Source organism: Chanodichthys erythropterus, chromosome 20, assembly GCF_024489055.1.
Source record: "Chanodichthys erythropterus isolate Z2021 chromosome 20, ASM2448905v1, whole genome shotgun sequence".
NCBI classification, from domain to species: domain Eukaryota; kingdom Metazoa; phylum Chordata; class Actinopteri; order Cypriniformes; family Xenocyprididae; genus Chanodichthys; species Chanodichthys erythropterus.
In genome coordinates this window covers 12,394,689-12,415,820 of record NC_090240.1, presented here as the reverse complement: position 1 = coordinate 12,415,820, position 21,132 = coordinate 12,394,689, and the positions used below count along the sequence as shown (strand labels likewise).

The 21,132-nt window shown below is 37.7% G+C and overlaps 1 protein-coding gene across 1 annotated transcript in view; it reads left to right on the top strand.

The window, feature by feature from the left end:
• The first annotated feature begins 9,119 nt into the window (after positions 1-9,119).
• Positions 9,120-21,132, top strand: part of rbm38 (RNA binding motif protein 38) — a 36,835-nt gene continuing 24,822 nt past the window's right edge. Inside the window, exons 1-2 of the mRNA XM_067371194.1 lie at positions 9,120-9,665; positions 18,468-18,591. Coding sequence (XP_067227295.1) covers positions 9,456-9,665; positions 18,468-18,591 — 334 coding nt within the window. The 5' untranslated portion in view covers positions 9,120-9,455. The remainder of the gene's footprint in view (positions 9,666-18,467; positions 18,592-21,132) is intronic.

Below are 21,132 nucleotides of genomic sequence, written 5' to 3'. Positions count from 1 at the left end.
ACAATGACACTGGCATAAGATGTCAGTGAATTTTTTGTTGTTGTTGTTGTTGTTGTTAAAACGGCTCAATCATGCATTTTAGTCTGGGACTAGGCTTAAGCATTGTCTGTGAACCTGGGCTCTAAACATTTTGACCAGTTTGGCTCACAAGATGGCAAAAACACTTTTTTGGTGTCCAATTTACTGAAACCATTTTGAAGCAATATTCTTACATTCAATAGCAAAACAAGTGGTTTTGTATTTATCTTTATTATAATTTCAACGACGTTATTACATTATTAATGTGGATGCATTGCCTCCATGCGATTTTATTTTAAAGGTAAATAAATGAGTCGCCACAGCGCTTTTGATAACAAGCCTGTGGCTCATGAAGGTAATGACGCTTATTTAGCGCGAGGGGGCGCGGTTTATTCATTTTTTGTTTAATTCAGAGAACATTAACACGACAAACTTCAGCCTACCGGCTCTTGAAAAACACGACAATGGACAAGTTTAAACGGCATCATATTTGATACGCAAATTTCAAATCATCAAATTATTTTACAAGCATTATTTCTAAATTATGAACATCGAAATTCTGTTGTATACATTTTACTACATTCATTCTGTCGTCTGATGGTTTTTTATACCTACTTTGTTAGCAAGTAAAACGCTTTTAGTATCTTTTTTTAAAAGGTCATGGTACCTGTGTATTTTTGCTGTAAAATCTTTAATACTTTTTTAAAAAGTTTTCAAAATGTAGCTATAGGCTAGTGTTCAAAGTAGCCTATTTCAAAATGAACACGTACTAGACAAACAACTTAGGTTTACTTGATTATCCATAAATGTAAAAACTAAGTATTTAAATATTATCTTAATATGACATATTATTGGAAGATATAGAGTGACAACTGATATTTATATGCATTTTACATAAATAATCTGCTATACTGGTACATTACAAGCTATCAGAATTTCATCTCACTTTTTAGCCATATAAATTTCAGCAACTGCACCAAATTGCATGTTTTTGCTCAGTTCAGGCTTCTGAATAATATTGAGTGGTTTTTTCCCCCTTCATGTATGAGCTCCATATACTCACTATGAGCCTTAAAAGCCTGATATATCGGATATGATTCTAAAATATATATATATATTAGATTTAGGTTCAATAAACTTCCATTAAAAATTAATTCTGACATGTTCCATATTTCAGGCTTTAGAGACAATCCACAGGATATTAATGGAGCTTGATCATGTGATCACAAAGCACATTTTATTCATATTGCTAAACTATTTTTAAAGACAGATTTTTAATTACAGATTGCAGAGAGTTGTGTATGATGCATGTCAGTGTCATGATCACCTGCTGGAGTGCCACATTAATCACTCTTAGGACTTTATTTCCCATAATCCCTTTGTTCTGGACTCATCATCTCTGTTCATTGCACACAGCTGTTTTGATTTATGTCATTAGTTTCTGCCTATTTAGTCATGGTTTGTTTCAGTCTGTTTGATCAAGGTTTTGTTTTTGTCACTCTGCTCATCTGAGTACTCTCCCTGGTTTCTTGTTTCCTGTTCCTGGTGGATTTTGCAAGTATTTTGATCCTTTGCCTGGCTTATGACATTGATGTTGGATTCAAAAGCGTTTCAAAAGCGAAGCTCGGGAGGAGCTGCAGTGAATGCCACTGCCTCGGGAGGAGCTGTAGCGGACGGGGCTGCCTCGGGAGGAGCCTTAGAGAACCTCCGCCTCGGGAGGAGCTTTAGCAGCCTGCGCCTCAGGAGGAACTGTAGTGGACGCTTTGGGAGGCGCTGCAGCGGACGCCACCACCTCGAGGGGAACAGGAGTAGTGTGTATGGCCCACACAAACAAGATGGCGGTTGCCATTACAGAAAGTGCAGCCAATGGCAGTTGGACCTCCGGGACTATCAAACTTGGATGCGCTGAGACCACTGGACTTGGCACCACTGGACTTGGATGCGCTGAGACCACTGGACTTGGCACCACTGGACTTGGATGCGCTGAGACCACTGGACTTGGGTGCACTGTGACCACTGGACTCTGGACCACTGGACTTTGGTCTCGGGGACCCCCCGAGACATTTTCTTAGCTGCATGGGCCAACATCATGGGGGTTCCGCCAGTTTGGATGCCAGTGCCGACTGCCTCACGCTAGCTTTCAGGGATTCTTATTTAGTGGCCATGACAGCTACCAAATCTAGAGGCACATGGCATCAAAAAAAATTGTTTAGGGGAAGGGTCCTCCATTTCCCCCATAGTGAAAGGGGAACCACATCTCCAAAGGGCGTAATCTAGGAACTCACTCAGCGATCCTTGAGGACCATCATGAATAAGTGTGGATTGTAATGGGTTATTTAGTCCATGGCAAAAGGAAGTCAATCAGAGCAAAGTCTGGGAGGTTAGTAAGATTAGCATTGTCCAGAAAGTCTCTAATGTGGTCCTTGAGTGAGCGAGTTCCTTGGCGAAGCTGGATTAGGGTTAGGGCTGCACAATATATCGCTTTAGCAGCGAAATCGAATGTCCAATCCGTATGGACCAGACACCACGGTTCAAAATGCACGTGATTCTCGGATTGCAGAGTTGCAAATTGCAAAGTTTGACCATCATACAATTAAAGTTTATCATTTAAACGTGTTTTAGGTTCTGTCAGTTTAAGCATTCTATCAATTTTAAATTATTTGGGCTCAAGAAGGCACGAAAGAGAGCTCAATTCTGAACGTGCGGCTGTTTTCTTTGCACACTCACACACGGAGCCACACAGATGCACGTGAACACTGAATGCCATTCTTTTCCGGGTCTATTTGTGCTATACATGCAAAATTATCGTTACAAGTTTCCTCGTAAACACAGTTGTTTATGGCTTAGGTGAACTAAACAATTGAGAAGAAAACTGTAACAGTATTTTGGATCCACGTATTCGGTCTTAAAGTGACAGCAGCCTAAAATTCCTGTCATGAATGTTAATCAAAGGTGCCATCGAACGTTTTTTTTTTTTACAAGATGTAATATAAGTCTAAGGTTTCCCCTGAATGTGTCTGTGAAGTTTCAGCCCAAAATACCCCATAGATTTTTTTTTATTCATTTTTTTAACTGCCTATTTTGGGGCATAATTAGAAATGCGCCGATTCATGTTGCGGCCCCTTTAAATGCTCGTGCTCCCCGCCCACGGAGCTGGTGCTTGCCTTAAACAGTGCATAAACAAAGTTCACACAGCTAATATAACCCTCAAAATGCATCTTTACAAAGTGTTCGTCATGCATACTGCATGCATGCGTCGAATTATGTGAGTATTGTATTTATTTGGATGTTCACATTTGATTCTGAATGAATTTGAGGCTGTGATCTGTGGCTAACGGCTAATGCTACACTGTTGGAGAGATTTATAAAGAATGAAGTTGTGTTTATGAATTATACAGACTGCAAGTGTTTAATAATGAAAACCGCAACGGCTCTCAGGCGAAAGCAATGAGTAGCCATGGTAACAAATGATGAAAACTATGGAAACTAACAAGGCAAACTGAAACTAAACACAGGAAATGAGAACACAGGAACAAAACTAAACATCAAAATAAGAGTCCACAACACAATACAGGGAAAACAAGACAGGAATTATGGTGTTCTCCTCTCCACAGTTCACCTGCTGTCTGACTTAACTTGTGTTACTTTCCCTTTCCTACTCCTAGATTGATGCCAGAACTTTGGATAGTAGCACTTACTAACCACTATATTAAAATCTAAAGCCCTATAAATAAGAAGGTCTCTGCAGTACTTTTGAGTTGGGGGTTGAAGTCATTGGATGGAGACATTTGTCTGCAGACAAAGGGTCTTTCAGTCCCTTTCAGGTTTCAGAGGTGTGAACATCTGCACGTTACAGTCTTTGAGGCTGGAGAGGGTGTGAGATCTCGATCAATGTTCTAACACCAAAGCCTTAATACTTAGCAAACACGTGCCAATAAAGTCACTCCTAACTAAGTCCAGCTATTCTCGACATATTTGTCCTAAGCCTTACTGTATACTGGGCATATAACCTCTCAAGATGTTTTACTTGTCATCCTGTCTGTCTTCAAGAGCGCTGAGGTCAAAACAACTGGATTGTAAGACACAATTGCTCAGGCAAGAGAGAGGAGCTGAATGCAGCACAATAATGTGGAGCCTGTCTGCGCCTCGCTGTGACTTGCACCATTGTTGCTGTGGCATATTACACTGACACTGGAACTTGGCATTGTGCGTGAAGTTTATTCTGATGTATAGAGGGCAAGCGATGCAAAAGTACACACTAAATGTTCACTGAAATGACGCATATCAAAGGGTTAGTTCACCCTTTCTTCTGGGGAACACAGAAGAAGATATGTGACCTTGGACCATAAAACCAGTCAGAAGTCGCACAGGCATATTTGTAGCCACAACAATACATTGTATGGGTCAAAATGATCGATTTTGTAAATTTCCTACCATAAATATATGTGATTGAATATGTGTTGCTAAGGACTTCATTTGGACAACTTTAAAGTCACCCTAGAATTGAAAATTGAATTTACCTCGGCATAGTTAAATAATAAGAGTTCTGTACATGGAAATGACATACAGTGAGTCTCAAACTCCATTGTTTCCTCCTTCTTATGTAAATCTCATTTGTTTAAAAGACCTCTGAAGAACAAGCGAATCTCAACATAACACAGACTGTGATGCAACAGTTGGGATCATTAATATGTACACCTCCAATATTTGCACATGCCAGCCCATGTTCCAGCCAGTATTAAAGTCTGGAGCTGCACAGCCGAATTATCAGACGTTCTGCAGGTATTGTGAAGCAAGCAAGGACAATAGCGAAAATGGCGCTGGATCGATAATAACTGTTCATGATCCATGATATCATGATATTTTTAGTGATATTTTTAAATTGTCTTTCTAAATGTTTCGTTACCATGTTGGTTAAAGTTACCATTGTTTCTTACAGTATTAACAGAGATCAGAGCCATGTTGTTATTTTCATTTTCAAACGCCTACAGTTCATAAACACAACTTCACTCTTTACACACTGTTGGAGAGATTTATAATGTTAGCTTGAGCCCCGTTAGCCGCAGCCTAGATACTATCAAACTCATTCCGCATCAAATAAACATCCAAATAAATACTATACTTACATGATCTGATATGTTGCATGAGGAACACTTTGTAAAGATCCATTTTGAGGGTTATATTAGCTGTGTGAACTTTGTTTATGCAATGTATTATAGTCGCGAGCTCGGGGGCGGGGAGCACGAGCATTTAAAGGGGACACGCACTGAATGTGCACATTTTGAATTGCGCCCCAAAATAGGCAGTAAAAAAAAATTGTATAATAAAAAATCTGTGGGGTATTTTGAGCTGAAACTTCACAGACACATTCAGGGGACACCTTAGACTTATATTACACCTTATGAAATAGGGTTCTAGGGCACCTTTTAAAGGCAATTTTTCTCAATATTTAGATTTTTTTTTTTTTTTTGCACCCTCAGATTTCAGATTTTCAAATATCTCGACCAAATATTGTCTTATCCTAACAAACCATACCTCAAAGGAAATCTTATTTATATGATGTATAAATCTAAATTTAAAAAAATTGACCCTTATGACTGTTTTGGTGGTCCAGGGTCACATATTATGAAGGGTGGTTTTACTGTATTTGTCCTCAAAATGGGGACCAAAACAATTATTATTATTATTATTATTTTTGCTCTATACAGTATAAACAAATCATACAGTTTTTGGAATGACATGAGAGTGAGTAAATGAAGACAAGAATTATTTTGGGCGGAACTGTCCCTTTAAGGCTTACAAATAAAAAGATTGTTAATTAAATCGTTGAATCTCAGCTGATTTTGATTAAAAAACCCAGGTTTTACATTGGACATCAAGTTGTGAAAGAAACCCAAATTGTTTTGCATTGTTGTTATTGTTAACACTAAAACTATTTAAAAAAAACACTGAGGTTAATTGAAATAAAACTGAAATAAAATTAAATATAAATATTAGATGAAAAACATAGAAAGTTAGAAATGTTGTGCTTTCAACTACGTGAAATAAAATAAGTAATATTTAGTAAAATTACTAAAACTGAAAAACTAGCTGAACAGAAATAAAAACAAATAAAATTGGCAAAAGCTAAATTACTAAAACTCGGAAATTAAAATGACATTTTTTAAAAACTGAAAATATAAAAATAACATCTAATTCAAAATATTAAGAAACACTATAATAGCACATAAATGATACAAAAAATATCAGTTTTGTCAAAAAGAAAAAGGCCCAACAAAATCTGCATAGGCAACTAAGAAAAATGTCTTCCTGACATCACAAGAATGTACACATATCAAACGCTGAATGCAAAAATGTGACTGGTTAGTCAAAAAGGATGCTTTTAATCTGTCATATATGTCCCTCCTGCAACTATTTTCAAACGTTTGTTCCTTTTTCTTTCATCACTCTCCTCTTCAGACTTGCTAGCTGCAGGCGTGAGAAACGTTTCCTTTACTAGCCTTCAGGCCAGAGCTGTAGTTCCTGTGGTTCCTGTGACCAGAGTGTCAAGGGTGTTAATGTTGCCACATAAGGCTACACTGTAAATGTAAATGGCTGTATGTGAGTGACTGACAGATTGGTGTTGAGTTCTTTGATGCTGAGTGACCCCTTGCTCAAGCATCATATCAAATTCCCACCTTAGATTAAGGAACAACGAATACATCCCTGGCACAAAAAAAGTGCACAAAAACCCCTTGACCTTAGTCTATAATCAAAATTCATAAATATTCTATAATAAATGTGACTTGTTTTGGTTTATTTCGACATTTTGCGCACTTTAGATTATAAGTAACTTTGTAGCTACATGTCAACTAGCAGCACACTTTATTTTGAACTTATTCTGCTAACTAATACTCTAATGAGAGTCAGTTGACATGCAGTTACTTACAGTTAGTAGAATGTCTAAAATATAGATTATCAAAATAAAGTGTAACCCTTGTTTTTCCTTCAACTACTAAGTCTGTGGATATGGCAGGTCATTATGTTGGCTCTTGCCGTTGGCAGCGGGTCACCTGAGGCCACTGCCCAGTCACTTCCTGCATTCACTTACAGCTGGAAGGTCACTGCTGCCACAGACGGCAAATCAGCTCATGAGCCACTACTGTACGGAGACCCTGCTGCCTCCTCACACTGGACGACTCGCCACCAACCAGGCGAAGACTGTGAATTCAAACCTACAGTACTGTGCTGAGATTAGTGATAGACCCGTCATAGCCTGATTATACTAGGCCGATCTTTGGTCATTTTGAGATTGTTTGCATTGGCCGAAAACCAAATAACTGAGCGATTAATAGCGGTCCAGAGAGATAGTTTCCTTGTGACAGTTTCAAAATATATTCACTCAAAAAAGTATTTAAGCCTAAATTTAACATTTGTGTGTTTGAATTGCACGTGTGTTTGATTTTAACATAAACTAATAAACTTAAAGGGATAGTTCACCCAAAAATGAAAATGATCCCATGATTTACTCACCCTCAAGCCATCCGAGGTGGTCTTTCAGACGAACACAATCAATCAGAGTTACATTAAAAAATATTCTGGCTCCTCCAGGCTTTATAATGGGAGTGAATAGTAACTGTGATTTTTAAACCCAAAAAAGCACATCCATCCATCATAAAATTAATCCATATGAATAATACAGGGGGTTAATAAAGGCCTTCTGAAGCCCATATTTATAACTTTATAAACTAGAAACTATTCACTCCTATAAAGCTTGGAAGAGGCAGAATATTTTTTAATATATCTCTGATTGTGTTCGTCTGAAAGAAGATAGTCATAGGATGGCTTGAACGTGAGTAAATCATGGGATCATTTTAATTTTTGGGTGAACTAACCCTTTTATGTGATGCATATTTGTCAGTCATACATAAATGAAACAGGTAAGATTTCTGTAGTACTAATACTACAGAAAAACAAACTGAATGCGTATTAAATATACAGTAACCAGGTTTCTATATTTATCATCAGTAATTCAAATATATTTCAATCTCACACATTGTAACTAATTGAATAATGCTTGTTCCACATGTAGTTTTGTTTCAACCGTGCTCATACCTTATAACTGAATAAATGTAATTGTTTTCACAATGAACGTATTTATGCTAATTAATTTGAATAAATGCAAATATGATTATTTAAATAAAATTAAATAGATTCAAACAGTTAATAATAAACTAGGCCTTTTTGAGTGCATCTTACCCGTTTCACTGATAAATATGTATCACACTAACTTTCTTTGTTTATGCTATATGTTTTTCATATGGATCGCAATTTTATATGCAATCCAAATACATAAATTATAAATTTAGGCCTGAATGTTTTTTTTTTTTTTTTGTGTTGTTTTTTTTGTGCAGACAGCCTTTTCAATAAATGATGCAAACATATTTTTGTTGTTGTTTTTAGTATATCTTCTAAAAATTTCCAAGCTTTAAAAGACTAATAGTGAAAATATTTTTATATTGCATGTACAACAACAAAAGATTAAGTGTAAATGTTAAAATCAGCATAATTGGTGTGAAAATATCCTTTAATCTGAATCTGAAATATAATTTTTTATTATAATCTTGCTATAATTTTCCTTTGTTTTTCTTTTTATCAGAATCCGAAAGCATTATTTTCATTTCAAGATGTTACATTCAGGAATTAGACTTCAATTTCTGGCAGATTTCTGGTCTTAGATTAGACTTTAAGACCCCTTTTGGACTGTACAGTATGGTTTCTATTGGTCACCACAGCACCCTCTCCAGATAATGATATCAACCATTTAAAAACACATAATGCTTGGAAACATTGACTTACAGTGGGCATTACATGGGTATCTCAAGGGATCTGTTGATAATTGCACAAATAAATACTACTGCGCCAGGTTGTAAAAAAAAAATAGGCTACCTAATATTCATTGCAAGTATAGGACTAGAGAATATACATAGAGTAGTCTGTCATCAAAACCACACGGAAACCAAAGGCAAAGCGACAGTTTCTTCAGAAGCACAGAACAAAGGCAGGTGCAATTTGGAAACAAGGTGAGGCATGAGGCAGAGGAAGGGTCTATGAACGTCAGGAATAGGAGGGGTTGTACCGTGTATTTCACGAGCATCGCATTGGATGTGGAGGCAGGAAGGTGTGAGCGCTGCGCGCGCGGAGCGGAGCTGCTGTAGTTGCGCGAGCGTCAGTCAGTCACCTGCCGTCATTGTTTCTCCGGTCATGGACTAGTGCAGTAGTTTGGCACATGACGGAGAAGAACGGGAGCTACAGTTGTTTTTCCAAGCCAAAGGACTATCTACCTCGCTGCCTTCGCAAACATTGTTAGAGTAGCTGGCATTCGTTATTTATGTTTATTTATATTTATTTATAACCCGCGCGTTTCGTACCCACACTGCACTGAATTTCGCGCCCCGATGCTTTTACATCAGTTCGTGAATGGGACGTTGGAAACGATGTATCCCAGTATTCAGAAAGACACGACTTTCACCAAGATCTTTGTCGGCGGTCTGCCGTATCACACCACGGACGCGTCGCTCCGCAAATACTTCGAGACTTTCGGCGACATCGACGAAGCCGTGGTAATAACGGACCGACAGACGGGGAAATCCAGAGGATATGGCTTTGTAAGTACAAATATCTTATATCAGTTGTTGTTGTTGTTATAAATGTTTAAATAGGCTAACTCTCAACAGCTTGTACAATTAACGCGAAGAACAACACTTTGTCTTTGTTGGGTTTTAAACCACTCAGTCCGTCCAAATTTACTCTGCGCTGCGTTTAACTAAGTATGTGCACTGTATCGGCTGTGTTAGTTATTGTCATGGAAGTTTAAAAAACAGATTTGATCGTACAAAAAATAACAAACGCGACTTTGAGCGGTTGTGGACCGACTCTTGAATGAATTGTTAGAGTCGGACCGTTTGTGTCTCCTGACTCAATGAACCGGTAGGCTAAAGGACATGTCAGACCCGTAATGAGGCAAAAAAGTGAGCTACTAATACCTAATGTAACTACTAATAACTAGTACTAATTTGTTTTCTACTTTTGCATGACCGCTTTTTATCAACACGCATTTTTGACATAAAAGAATCGTTTAATTCGTCCTTTCAAACGGCTCTTTGACGAACTGTCCAAACGAACCGATTCGCAGAAGTGGGTCGAACTTCACTAGAATCTATCGCTCGTGCGGTCTCCAGGTGACAATGCAACCGTCGCGTGCCGTTGGCGCATGTCTTTTGTTACAGTTCTGAGGAACAAAAGCCAGCGTAGATCTAACATAGAAACTCCTACAGCACAATGAACTGCATGTTTGGGTTCCAACATGGCTCTAAATTGCCTTAAATCATATCCTAGTAACAAATGATGATCTGTAAGCTTATTATGAGCCCTTTTTAATAAGCTTTAATGTTTTTCCACCTAGTCCGATTTAGTGCTGAAGGATCTTAAATGTAATCCTTAGATATTGAGAGCCTTTCAGGGGCACAATATGTTCTTACATTGCATTGCTCCACAAGTGTGCGTGGGTGTGATGTTGAGAGAGTCACATGTGGGACCATAAGTGGATTATTTCTAAAAAAGCATGTCATCAATTATCTTCTTAGCCTCTTGGATGAAGTTTGAAGGCAGGGTCTCAGATTTCTGTGAAGTGGCCCTTTTTAAATACTTCTTTTAAGCTTTGTAAGTGGAAAGCGTAGTCCGGTCCAAGGGTTTATCTGCGGTGATATGCTGCAAAGCCAACCTCTGCTCGTTTAATATGGAGGTTATGAGGGGCCCGGAGGAATGGCCCTATATAGGGCCTTTCGCACCCAAGGAACCTTTTCATAGTTCCTAGAACTATTGGCTGAAGTGCCCGGATTTTGCCGTGTTAGCACCACAAGAAGGAACGATTTTAGTTCTATGAACTCCTTTTGGAGGAACTAAATTAGCTCCTACTTCAGAGTCGCATCTAAACCAGCTATAGGAACTATCCGTGACATAAATGTATGTTGATTGGTCAAACGCATGTCAAACACCTGCACCCGGCATTTTTAAAAAGCCATGTAAACATATTTACTTCACGAATATGGAAAACAGCGACAACGGCATTTACCTGTCGTCTGCAGGGTTGTGTTCTTTCTTTTCTCGATGTTATGTTATACTGAATGTTGTCAAAGGAGATTTCGCCCCACTTTTTACTCTTTCAGTCATGTAGATTATGCTTTTACATTCCATCTCTGTTATCACAAAACCCACGACACACAACAAACACAGCTCCGATCACAGGATCCGCCATCCTCCGGTTTTTAGCGTTTGTAAATGCCGCGCTTAAAGTCGCTGCTGTTGGCCGCTTTTGAGTTCCCGTTTCCGGTGCGAATACAACCAGAAACATGGCCTTGGGGAGAAATTAGTTCTTGAGGAACTATTCTAGTGGCTAGTTCCTATATCTGATTTCGAAGAACTATTCGGTGCAATAGCCCCCTATGACCGTTCATTCAGCCGAGTACATCTGACTGCATTTATAACATCAATCGATTGGCTTTCCTTGTCAGTGCATTATCTTACCTTTACTGTAACTTGTGGATGCATCAATATGAAAATTTTGGCCGATGACGATAACCGATAATTCTTTATATTTAAAAGCCGATAACCGATATATTGTAGCCTGATTTCGTCATACTCATATTCTAGGCAGAATGTGAGTCTGATACTGCTCCATTGCACTTGAATTATGGGGCGTGTCTTAACTGAACCAGTAAAAAAAAAACTCTGCACTCAATTGGATAGACCTACAACCAATCAGAGCAACGCAGCAAGTGACGTATGTTGAACTTGTACTTAAACTTTTGCCGAATCCCGTTGGAAGGACAGCAAACACATCTTTCCCATCGACAAATGCCTTGATTGCGGTTCTTTGTTAGTCTTTTAAAATGAATGCGCTGTCGATTTCTTTTATTTCAGACATGATAGCGGAATCTAAACATCTTACTTCTCCAGCTGCAGTCATCATTGGTGAAAACCAATTCAACCCAAGCGCTCTTTGATGACGTGGGTGGTTACGTAACCGCAGATAGCCTGTCCATCATCGATTAAAGCCCGCCCTGGCAATTTGATTGGCTCGGCCTTCTGGGAGCCGAGCATAATTACTCCACAATGGATCGAGTCCAGACCGAACTTCCCGTCCAAAAAATGTTGTGGGCGGGGTTCGGGATGGCACCCAGGCTAGATATATTGCCCAATAAATGTAAATGTAATTTTTTATATATAATTTTTGAGAGCCTGATTACGAAAACAAAAGTTTCATCATTAAAAACCATGCACACAATTATAGTTTTATGTAGCTTAATATGACGGACTTGCATTGCACATGTTGCACTTTTTGAAGTGATTCCAATCATATTTCCAGCAAATCAAAACCATCATGGTGCTCAGTGTGCATCTGAAGTGTCTCAGCTGAAAGAAATAATCCATTATCAGCTTTAATATATCGGCCAAATTTTCTTATCTGGCCGATAATGATAACATTAAAAATGAAAATATATTGGCCGATTCCAATATGGTGGCCGATATATTGTGCATCCAACTGTACCTCATTGCATATACAAGCTTTTAAGGGTTAGTTCACCAAAAAAATGAAAATTCTGTCATTAATGACTCACCCTCATGTCGTTCCAAACCCGTAAGACCTTCGTTCATCTTCAGAACACAAATTAAGATATTTTTTGATAAATTCTGATGGCTCAGTGAGGCCTGCATTGACAACAAGATAATTAACACTTCCAAATGCTCAGAAAGCTGCTAAAGAAATATATTTAAAACAGTTCATGTGACTACAGTGACTTTTTGTGCAGCAAAAAAAAACTAAATAAGGACTTTATTCAACAATATCTAGTAATGCGCGATTTCAAAACACTGCTTCATGAAGCTTCGAAGCTTTACAAATCTTTTGTTTTCCATTTTTGGTTTGGAGCGTGTACCAAACTGCCAAAGTCACGTGATTTCAGTAAACAAGGCTTTGTTATGCTGTAAGTGTTTTGAAATTTTAATGGTTCACCACTGGGGGGGCGTGACAGAAATTTCATTTTTGGATGAACTAACCCTTTAAAGGATTAGTTCACTTTCAAATTAAAATTTCCTGATAATTTACTCACCCCCATGTCATCTAAGATGTTCATGTCTTTCTTTCTTCAGTCGAAAAGAAGGTTTTTGATGAAAACATTCCAGGATTATTCTCCATATAGTGAACTTCAATGGCCTGCAAAGGTCAAAATTACAGTTTTAGTGCAGCTTCAAAGGGCTTTAAACGATACCAGACGAGGAATAAGGGTCTTATCTAGCGAAACGATTGGTCATTTTCGAAAAAAATGTAATTGTATATACATATAAACAAATGATCGCCTTCTAAGTGCTTCTGCCAAAACCGCACTTTCGTATTCTTCAAAAAAGCTTACGCTGTATGTCCTACGCCTTCCCTATTCTGCTTATGGATAAAATGGAACTGGCACTGCTTTGGTTCGTACTGAAACTGTAATTTTGACCTTCAACCGTTTGGAGGCCATTGAAGTCCACTATAAGGAGAAAAATCCTGGAATGTTTTCATCAAAAACCTTAATTTCTTTTCGACTGAAGAAAGAAAGACATGAACATCTTGGATGACATGGAGGTGAGTAAATTATCAGGGAAATTTTATTTGAAAGTGAACTAATCTTTTAACCCTTGTGGCAGTAACATGGTAAATTGATGTTATCAGATCAGATAATGGTATTTATTACATCTGATAATTTAATATAATAATATAATATATAGTTATATTACACATTACCATATTTAATCATTTACATCAATGAATTAAACTCAGCTCAACAAATTCCAAATTTTTTATTATTGTATTTACAAATATAATTATTCATATAATTATCTAAATGTTTTACACAAAAGTAATTAGAATAAGTTCTTTTTCATTACAAATCTTTTACAATGCAAATTTCTCTGACCTGTCTTACACATTTTATAAAAGTACAATGTAGTATCTTGATTTATTTTTTTTTTCGGTTGGTTTTTGGGGTGAAATATGATCTGCACGTGTTGACAGGTTTTGTGAGTTTCGTTCAAATAGATCTCTTTCTCTTTTTCTCTACTATCGTCTGTGTTCACTGGTTCAGAACTGTATCGTGGTTTGCCTTCAAAAGCAGTTGGAAAGCACAGATAAGGCCGCACAGTTTCACTTCATGCTTTTTTTTCTTTGGCACATCATCTGCTAAGGTGTAAACATGTACATTAGATAAACCAAGGGAGTGAGAAGGGGAAGGAAGTAAAAGAAAAGAGAGAGCGACAAATTTTGGTGGCTTTGTCGTGAATGATAGTCTTTAATATGCTGGCTGATACACTCCCAGTGTGGGAGGCCTTGTCTTAATAGCTGTATTCTAGAATAAAAAAAAAGAGGGAGGGTTACCAGAAGAGTTCCCAGAAGATTACAACACAACCCTAATGTTTTCCCAACACGCTCACTGAGGCTTGTCGCCTCATTTGCTAGCCTCGTTTTGTGACTACTGAGATAATAACATGGTGGCAGCTGTAAGTGTGTGTGTGTGCTTGTTTTGTTCATGTTCAGTCTGAGGCGCTCTCCACACAAGGGCACTACAGAAATGAAGCGTACACTCTGGTGTTTACCTGACAGAAACCAGATCCCATGAATTCTCTTCCTAACCGCTCTGCTACTGCTCTGGCTGTATTTCTAGTTCCACCAGCCCTGGGGAACACAGCTGCCACTGGGTCTCCACAGGGTGGGGCGTGTGTGTGTTTGTGCATTCATGACCAGGCAGCCATGAGCAGCTCAAACCTAATATTGCAATATTGCAGCCTGCTGGAAGAGCATTTGTCACAGAGACCCGAGCTGTGAAAACAAGTCTGCAGTTAAGGCTGCTTAACTGCCTCACTATAACACCAATAAACCTCTTCTAGTTAGGCAAACTGGCATGATATTAATGCCATGCTTGTTCTTTTAAGATTAATTCAGCAAAGATTTAATTGTGTTTTTCAAAAGCCTATTTTTGGCATAAAAAAAAAAAACACATTAATTAGACAGTAGAACAGTATTTTTGATAAGTTGATAAAATGAACTGCATTGTACTCAATATTGGTACATCATGTCAGAGTTTATTATTGCATATAGTTCTATAAAAATCGTTTCAAAGAGGTTATTTTTTTCAAGTTTATTTGTATAGCACTTTTCACAATACAGACATGTTTCAAACTGTTAGTCAGGAAGTATTCCATTATCAGAATACTTATAGCTTAAGGATACACTCTTAGAAGAAAAGGTTCTATATAGAACCCCAAAGAACCTTTTTTTCTAAGAGTGTACTTATTACTTATTATATTTTAAGGATGACATAAGATGTTATCGAGGCTATTTGGGCTGAATTTATTCGGGTTTATAAGTGAGTTTTACATTTGGGCAGAAAAAAAAATGTATTCATTCATGTATATGTGTATATATGTGTGTAATGCTGTCAATCGATTTAAAAAATGAATTCATTAATCACAATTAATTGCAACATACATATTTAAAATCTAAAATATTAACATTTGTTACACATTGAATCTGCAAATTAATGTAGAAACAACATAGATGGTATATAAAAAATACTTTAAGATAAAAATATTTATTTTATATTTTTTATTTTCATTGTTTTTGTAACCTTGTATTTTAATAAATAAGGCTGTTATGATACCAACATTTTACATACCAGTGAACATTCAAAATTCTCAATTCCAATTTTTATACCACAACAAAAACTACTAGCCTAACTAATATAAAGTTAACAAAGATACAAATAAAATAAACAGCGCTTTAAGATTTTTAGGCATGTCTAACATTATTCAGGTAAGAAATACTACAGAAATTGAATAAAGTAATCAAATGTAAAATAACACTGCATAGTCTTCACTGTATAAATTAAATATATATTAATAATTATTAAAGCAACAAAAGTTATTCAATGAAGAGCAGTGAGAGATTTTCTATTTTTCTTTTGTTCTAAATATTAATGGCAGACTGCAGCATGTTTGTTAAGCTGCTGTCACTTTAAGAGCTAATGCACATATGACATAGATCTGACATGCATCCGATGTTCTCCTTGTGTGTGTTCGACTTGAAGCGGCGCTGCGCTGGCCGATCAGAGTATGACATCAAGGTACCGCGAAAGTGATTTGAGAGCAGACGGCTCTGTACACTTTAAAATCACTCTTGCGGTAACTTGATGTCATACTCCGATTGGTCTGCGCAGCGCCGCTCCAAGTTGAACCAAAGACTACAGAATAACACAAGACGTGTCACTCTTATTGTTTTGAATAGGAGAAAGTGTAACGCGCAATATGGCAGAATAAGTCCCGCCTTCTAAATAATAGCCAATCGCCGACTGGTAAAATCATCGCGTCACTTCAGCGGCCGTTAGAATCACCGGTTTCTATAGAAACAGTCAGATGCGCGCCTCCGAAGAGACGCGCATTTAGGTCTGCGAATGCGCATTAGCTTGATCCAGCCTGAAACATTTTTTTTGTCATGATTCGAGCGTTTAGAAACTAAATTTAGGAGTCGGTTGTTGTTAGATTTCATTGGTGATTTCAAATATGAAATTTAATTGTAAGGTTGGCGAACAGTTTTGGAGAATTTGATGTTTCCCATTCAAAGAGATTGCGTGATGCCCAGGATGCCCGAGAGGCGTTTCAAAGATGGCCGCCGAGTGAAATGTCTTAAAGGGACTTTGGTCGAACACACCTATTGTCTCAGCCTCAGATGTCACGCCCACAGACAGCTGGCTGAACATATGATGCATATGGCAATTTTGTGTGCATATGGCACACAAAATTGGAAATTTTGCTTATGAGGATACTTGCCGAAAACAGGCGTTTTGACATCATCTTGTGTGTTTTTGTCCATTCAAGTGCAATAAGACTTGTCAGATAACTCAAATCAGTACTGGCACACTGTCTGAAGCTGCTTTCTGTGCTTGTATCGGGTATGAGAATATAGAGGATGCATGCAGACTGTCCTTGGTTGGCTGCTCTCTCACATTGCAGAGCTGGTGAGCGAAACCCAGATAGCGTGAACACATACTGGAACATTAGCTAAAGGATGGCAGAAAAAAACAAGCAAACAGATGCTGCGTTAAACAGAAAATATTAATCATGGAAATTAACATGTTATTTTTCACAGCCCTAATTTATATATATATATATATATATATATATATCAAAAACTCTGTCACCTCACGTCTTTGTTTTTATTCAATTCAGGTAGAACGGTTCATGCTGAATCAAATGTTCCTTGATCTTTTGAGTTAAACGAGTTTGATCATTTAAAACATATAGGTTGTATAAATTTCCTCTCTAGTACAAAAAAATTGATTTATGGAGACTAAACTGCAAAATCAAATTGTTCTGAATTTAAAATGAAACTAACATATTGAACATAAAAGACATGATAATTGCTCAGTGCTGTTACTTAAAGGCACAGTGGTCAAAAATAGACTAATTCTAAGGTTCAGATAGAGCTTAAATGGTCATAGAATGATAAAATATTGTTTAAAAAAGGTTAATGACAAAAAAGAAAAGAAAATAATATGACTACTTTAAGGGTGCGTTCACACTTGTCATGTTTAGTTCGATTAAACCGAAACCTGGTGCAATTGCTCTGTTAGTACGGTTCATTTGAACATATGTGAACGCTGCCACCCGAACCCTGGTGCGCACCAAACAAGCAGACCGAAACCGCTGAAAAGATGGGTCTCGGTCCACTTCCAAGCGAACTCTGGTGCGGTTCGAATGATATATGAACGCAACACGGACCAAAGACATGTAACCGAACCAAAAACAGGAAGACGAGACCCTAAAATGGACAGAATCCTCACGTATGTCGGTTTTTCTCGTCATAGTCGTGAGTTTGCCCATCACAGGCATCAGACGCGCGTCTCAGCAGATCGTTTGTGTGTGACGGATGGATTCCCACCGCTGTTTTGACTACTTTACACATGTTATAAGCTCTTCACGAGTTCCCAGCTGGCCAAAATACCATCACATGCAGGCTACGCACCACTACGCACACACAACGAGTGCATTTACCTCAGCACACAGCATTGTTTTGGATGTTCGGTAAGTTCCGTCTCAAAATAGGCAATACGTAATAAAATCCGACCAATCACATTGTGAATGTATCCCTATGCCTGAAGCTTCGGTATCTTTTGGTTCGGTGATAAAATTGCCAATCTGAACGCTAATCGGACCAGGACTAAATGTTTTTTTTTCTTCTTTGGTCCGGACCAAATTAACCAAACGAACCGAACTACAAGTGTGAACACACCCTGAATATCAAATCAGTTAGCATGGCCAATAAATTACACTCATTCATAAGCTTGTGTCTGTATTTTAAATCTCTTTTTCCTTTTCAGGTCACAATGATAGATAAAAGTGCAGCCGAGAGAGCTTGTAAAGATCCCAACCCTATTATTGATGGACGCAAAGCTAATGTCAACCTGGCGTACCTTGGGGCCAAACCACGCAGCCCACTGACAGGTAAATACCAGACATAAGCCTTAAACCTGTTCAAAGTAGGGTACTTATTTTTCAAATCCTCAAGTTAACTATTGTTCTCTCACCTTTAAAGGTAAACTGTATAATTTATGCACAACAGAAATGCAAAATAATGCCTGCTTTCAAACTGGTTTTCCGAACCCTCCCCCTCTCTGCCACTGGTCTGTCACACAGACAAGTCCGCCCTAAACTCACACGATTGGCTGAGACAGTGTTGCCATGTTGGGCTGGTCTGGATATTTAAATAAACATTTCACTGTTTTAATAGTCATTTATTTTATTCTGCTGTATAAGAAATTATAAACTTCCCCTTTAAGAAATGAATTGTAAAGTTGTTTGAAGTTCTACTGCCCTTATATGGTAAAGTAATTGTTGCAGCTTTTTCTTGTTGACAGTTTCGCTGTGGATGATTCATATTGGCAAAACTATTGTATGTTTTCATCACATCATGCCCTCAGTAGCATTATAGTGTTTGCACTCTGCACAAATATACTACACACACACACAAGCATATTCATATAACTCTCTCTGGCTCACACACACACAAACTCACACTTATTTTAACAGGTTTTTTGACGCCTGTCAAGAATTTACTGCCATCCTACATTTGCATCTATGCATGTGTGTGAATGTGTTGGCAGAAAGTGATATATGTTCACTCAGCATGTCTGTCTGTACGTTTAACCTCCAACTTTGCATTTCTCTGTGTGTGTGTGTGTGTGTCTGTGTGCATTTTGTGGCTAATGTGTCAGAAAAGAGGAAGGGTATTGTCGGGAGAACTTAAAGCATGTACACCTGTCCTAACACACCATATTCACACAGGAACAGAGGATCTTTTGGCCTCTGGTCTTGTTCTCATCCAAACATGTCTGAAACGGCAGTCCTGTCTCTCGTTCTCTCCTCTGCCGTTGTGACCATTGTCACGTGACTCACGTTTCGGTTTACTGTTTTTTGGGGGGAGGGGGGTTCAGACTATGTTACTCTGGGAAACATATTGTACGTGGGCTTTTTTGTATAAAGGTCAATGATAATACTTAAAGAACTTAAACCAAAATCAGAAATAATTTAAGTTTCATTTTTTCCATCTAATATTTAGCTATATTTTATTTTATTTCTTATAGAAGCAAAGCTTCTTTAAGAGAAGCTTGGCTTCTATTAAAGGAAACGATTTTAATTGTTTGTTTTAAAGGTGCCCTAGAATGAAAAATTGAATTTATTTTGGCATAGTTAAATAATTAGAGTTCAGTACATGGAAAAGACATACAGTGAGTCTCAAACTCCATTGTTTCCTCCTCCTTATATAAATCTCATTTGTTTAAAAGACCTCCGGAAAAGAGGCGAATCTCAACATAACACCGACTGTTACGTAACAGTCCGGATCATTAATATGTATGACCCCAATATTTGCATATGCCAGCCCATGATTGAGGCATTACACAAGGGCAGCCAGTATTAACGTCTGGATCTGTGCACAGCTGAATCATCAGACTAGGTAAGCAAGCAAGGACAACAGCGAAAAATGGCAGATGGAGCAATAATAACTGACATGATCCATGATATCATGATATTTTTAGGGATATTTGTAAACTGTCTTTCTAAATATTTCGTTAGCATGTTGCTAATGTACTGTTAAATGTGGTTAAAGTTACCATCGTTTATTACTATATTCACAGAGACAAGAGCCGTCGTTATTTTCATTATTAAACACTTGCAGTCTGTATAATGAATAAACACATCTTCATTCTTTATAAATCTCTCCAACAGTGTAGTGTTAGCCAGTTAGCCACAGATCACAGCCTCAAACTCATTCAATATCAAATGTAAACACCCAGATAAATACAATACTCACACAATCCGACGCATGCCTTCAGAATGCATGACGAACACTTTGTAAAGATCCATTTTGAGGGTTATATTAGCTGTGTAAACTTTGTTTATGTGTGATAGAGTCGAGAGCTTTGGGGCGGAGAGCGCGCGATTTAAAGGGGCCGCAACCTGAAATCGGCTCGTTTCTAAATATGCCTTAAAATAGGCAGTTAAAAAAATGAATAAAAAAAAATCTATGGGGTATTTTGAGCTGAAACTTCACAGACACATTCAGGGGACACCTTAGACTTATATTACATCTTTTAAAAAAAGTTCTAGGGCACCTTTTAACACTCATGATGAGTATACTTTTTTTTTCAAATTATAAAAATTATTAAAGAACAAAACTGCTTTACCAATTATTTTCAAAACTTATCCCAAGCTGCTGGTGCTAAAGCCTTTTACATCACTTAGACAATTTTGACTATATGCTACACAAAAAAAATGTCAGTTTTCTGGCAATCCATTTTTCCACTGTTATACAGTAGGTAGTGCTATTAAGCATCTTCTGAAAGAGTACAGAATCACCTGATCCAAAAACAGCATTAGCTTATGCACATGTAAGATAATGCAATCATCAGACATTAAACAGCCTATAAATCAAAACTGCCAAATGTTGCCGAATGAAATGTCTTTTTTTAAAGCAGAGGCTTTGTT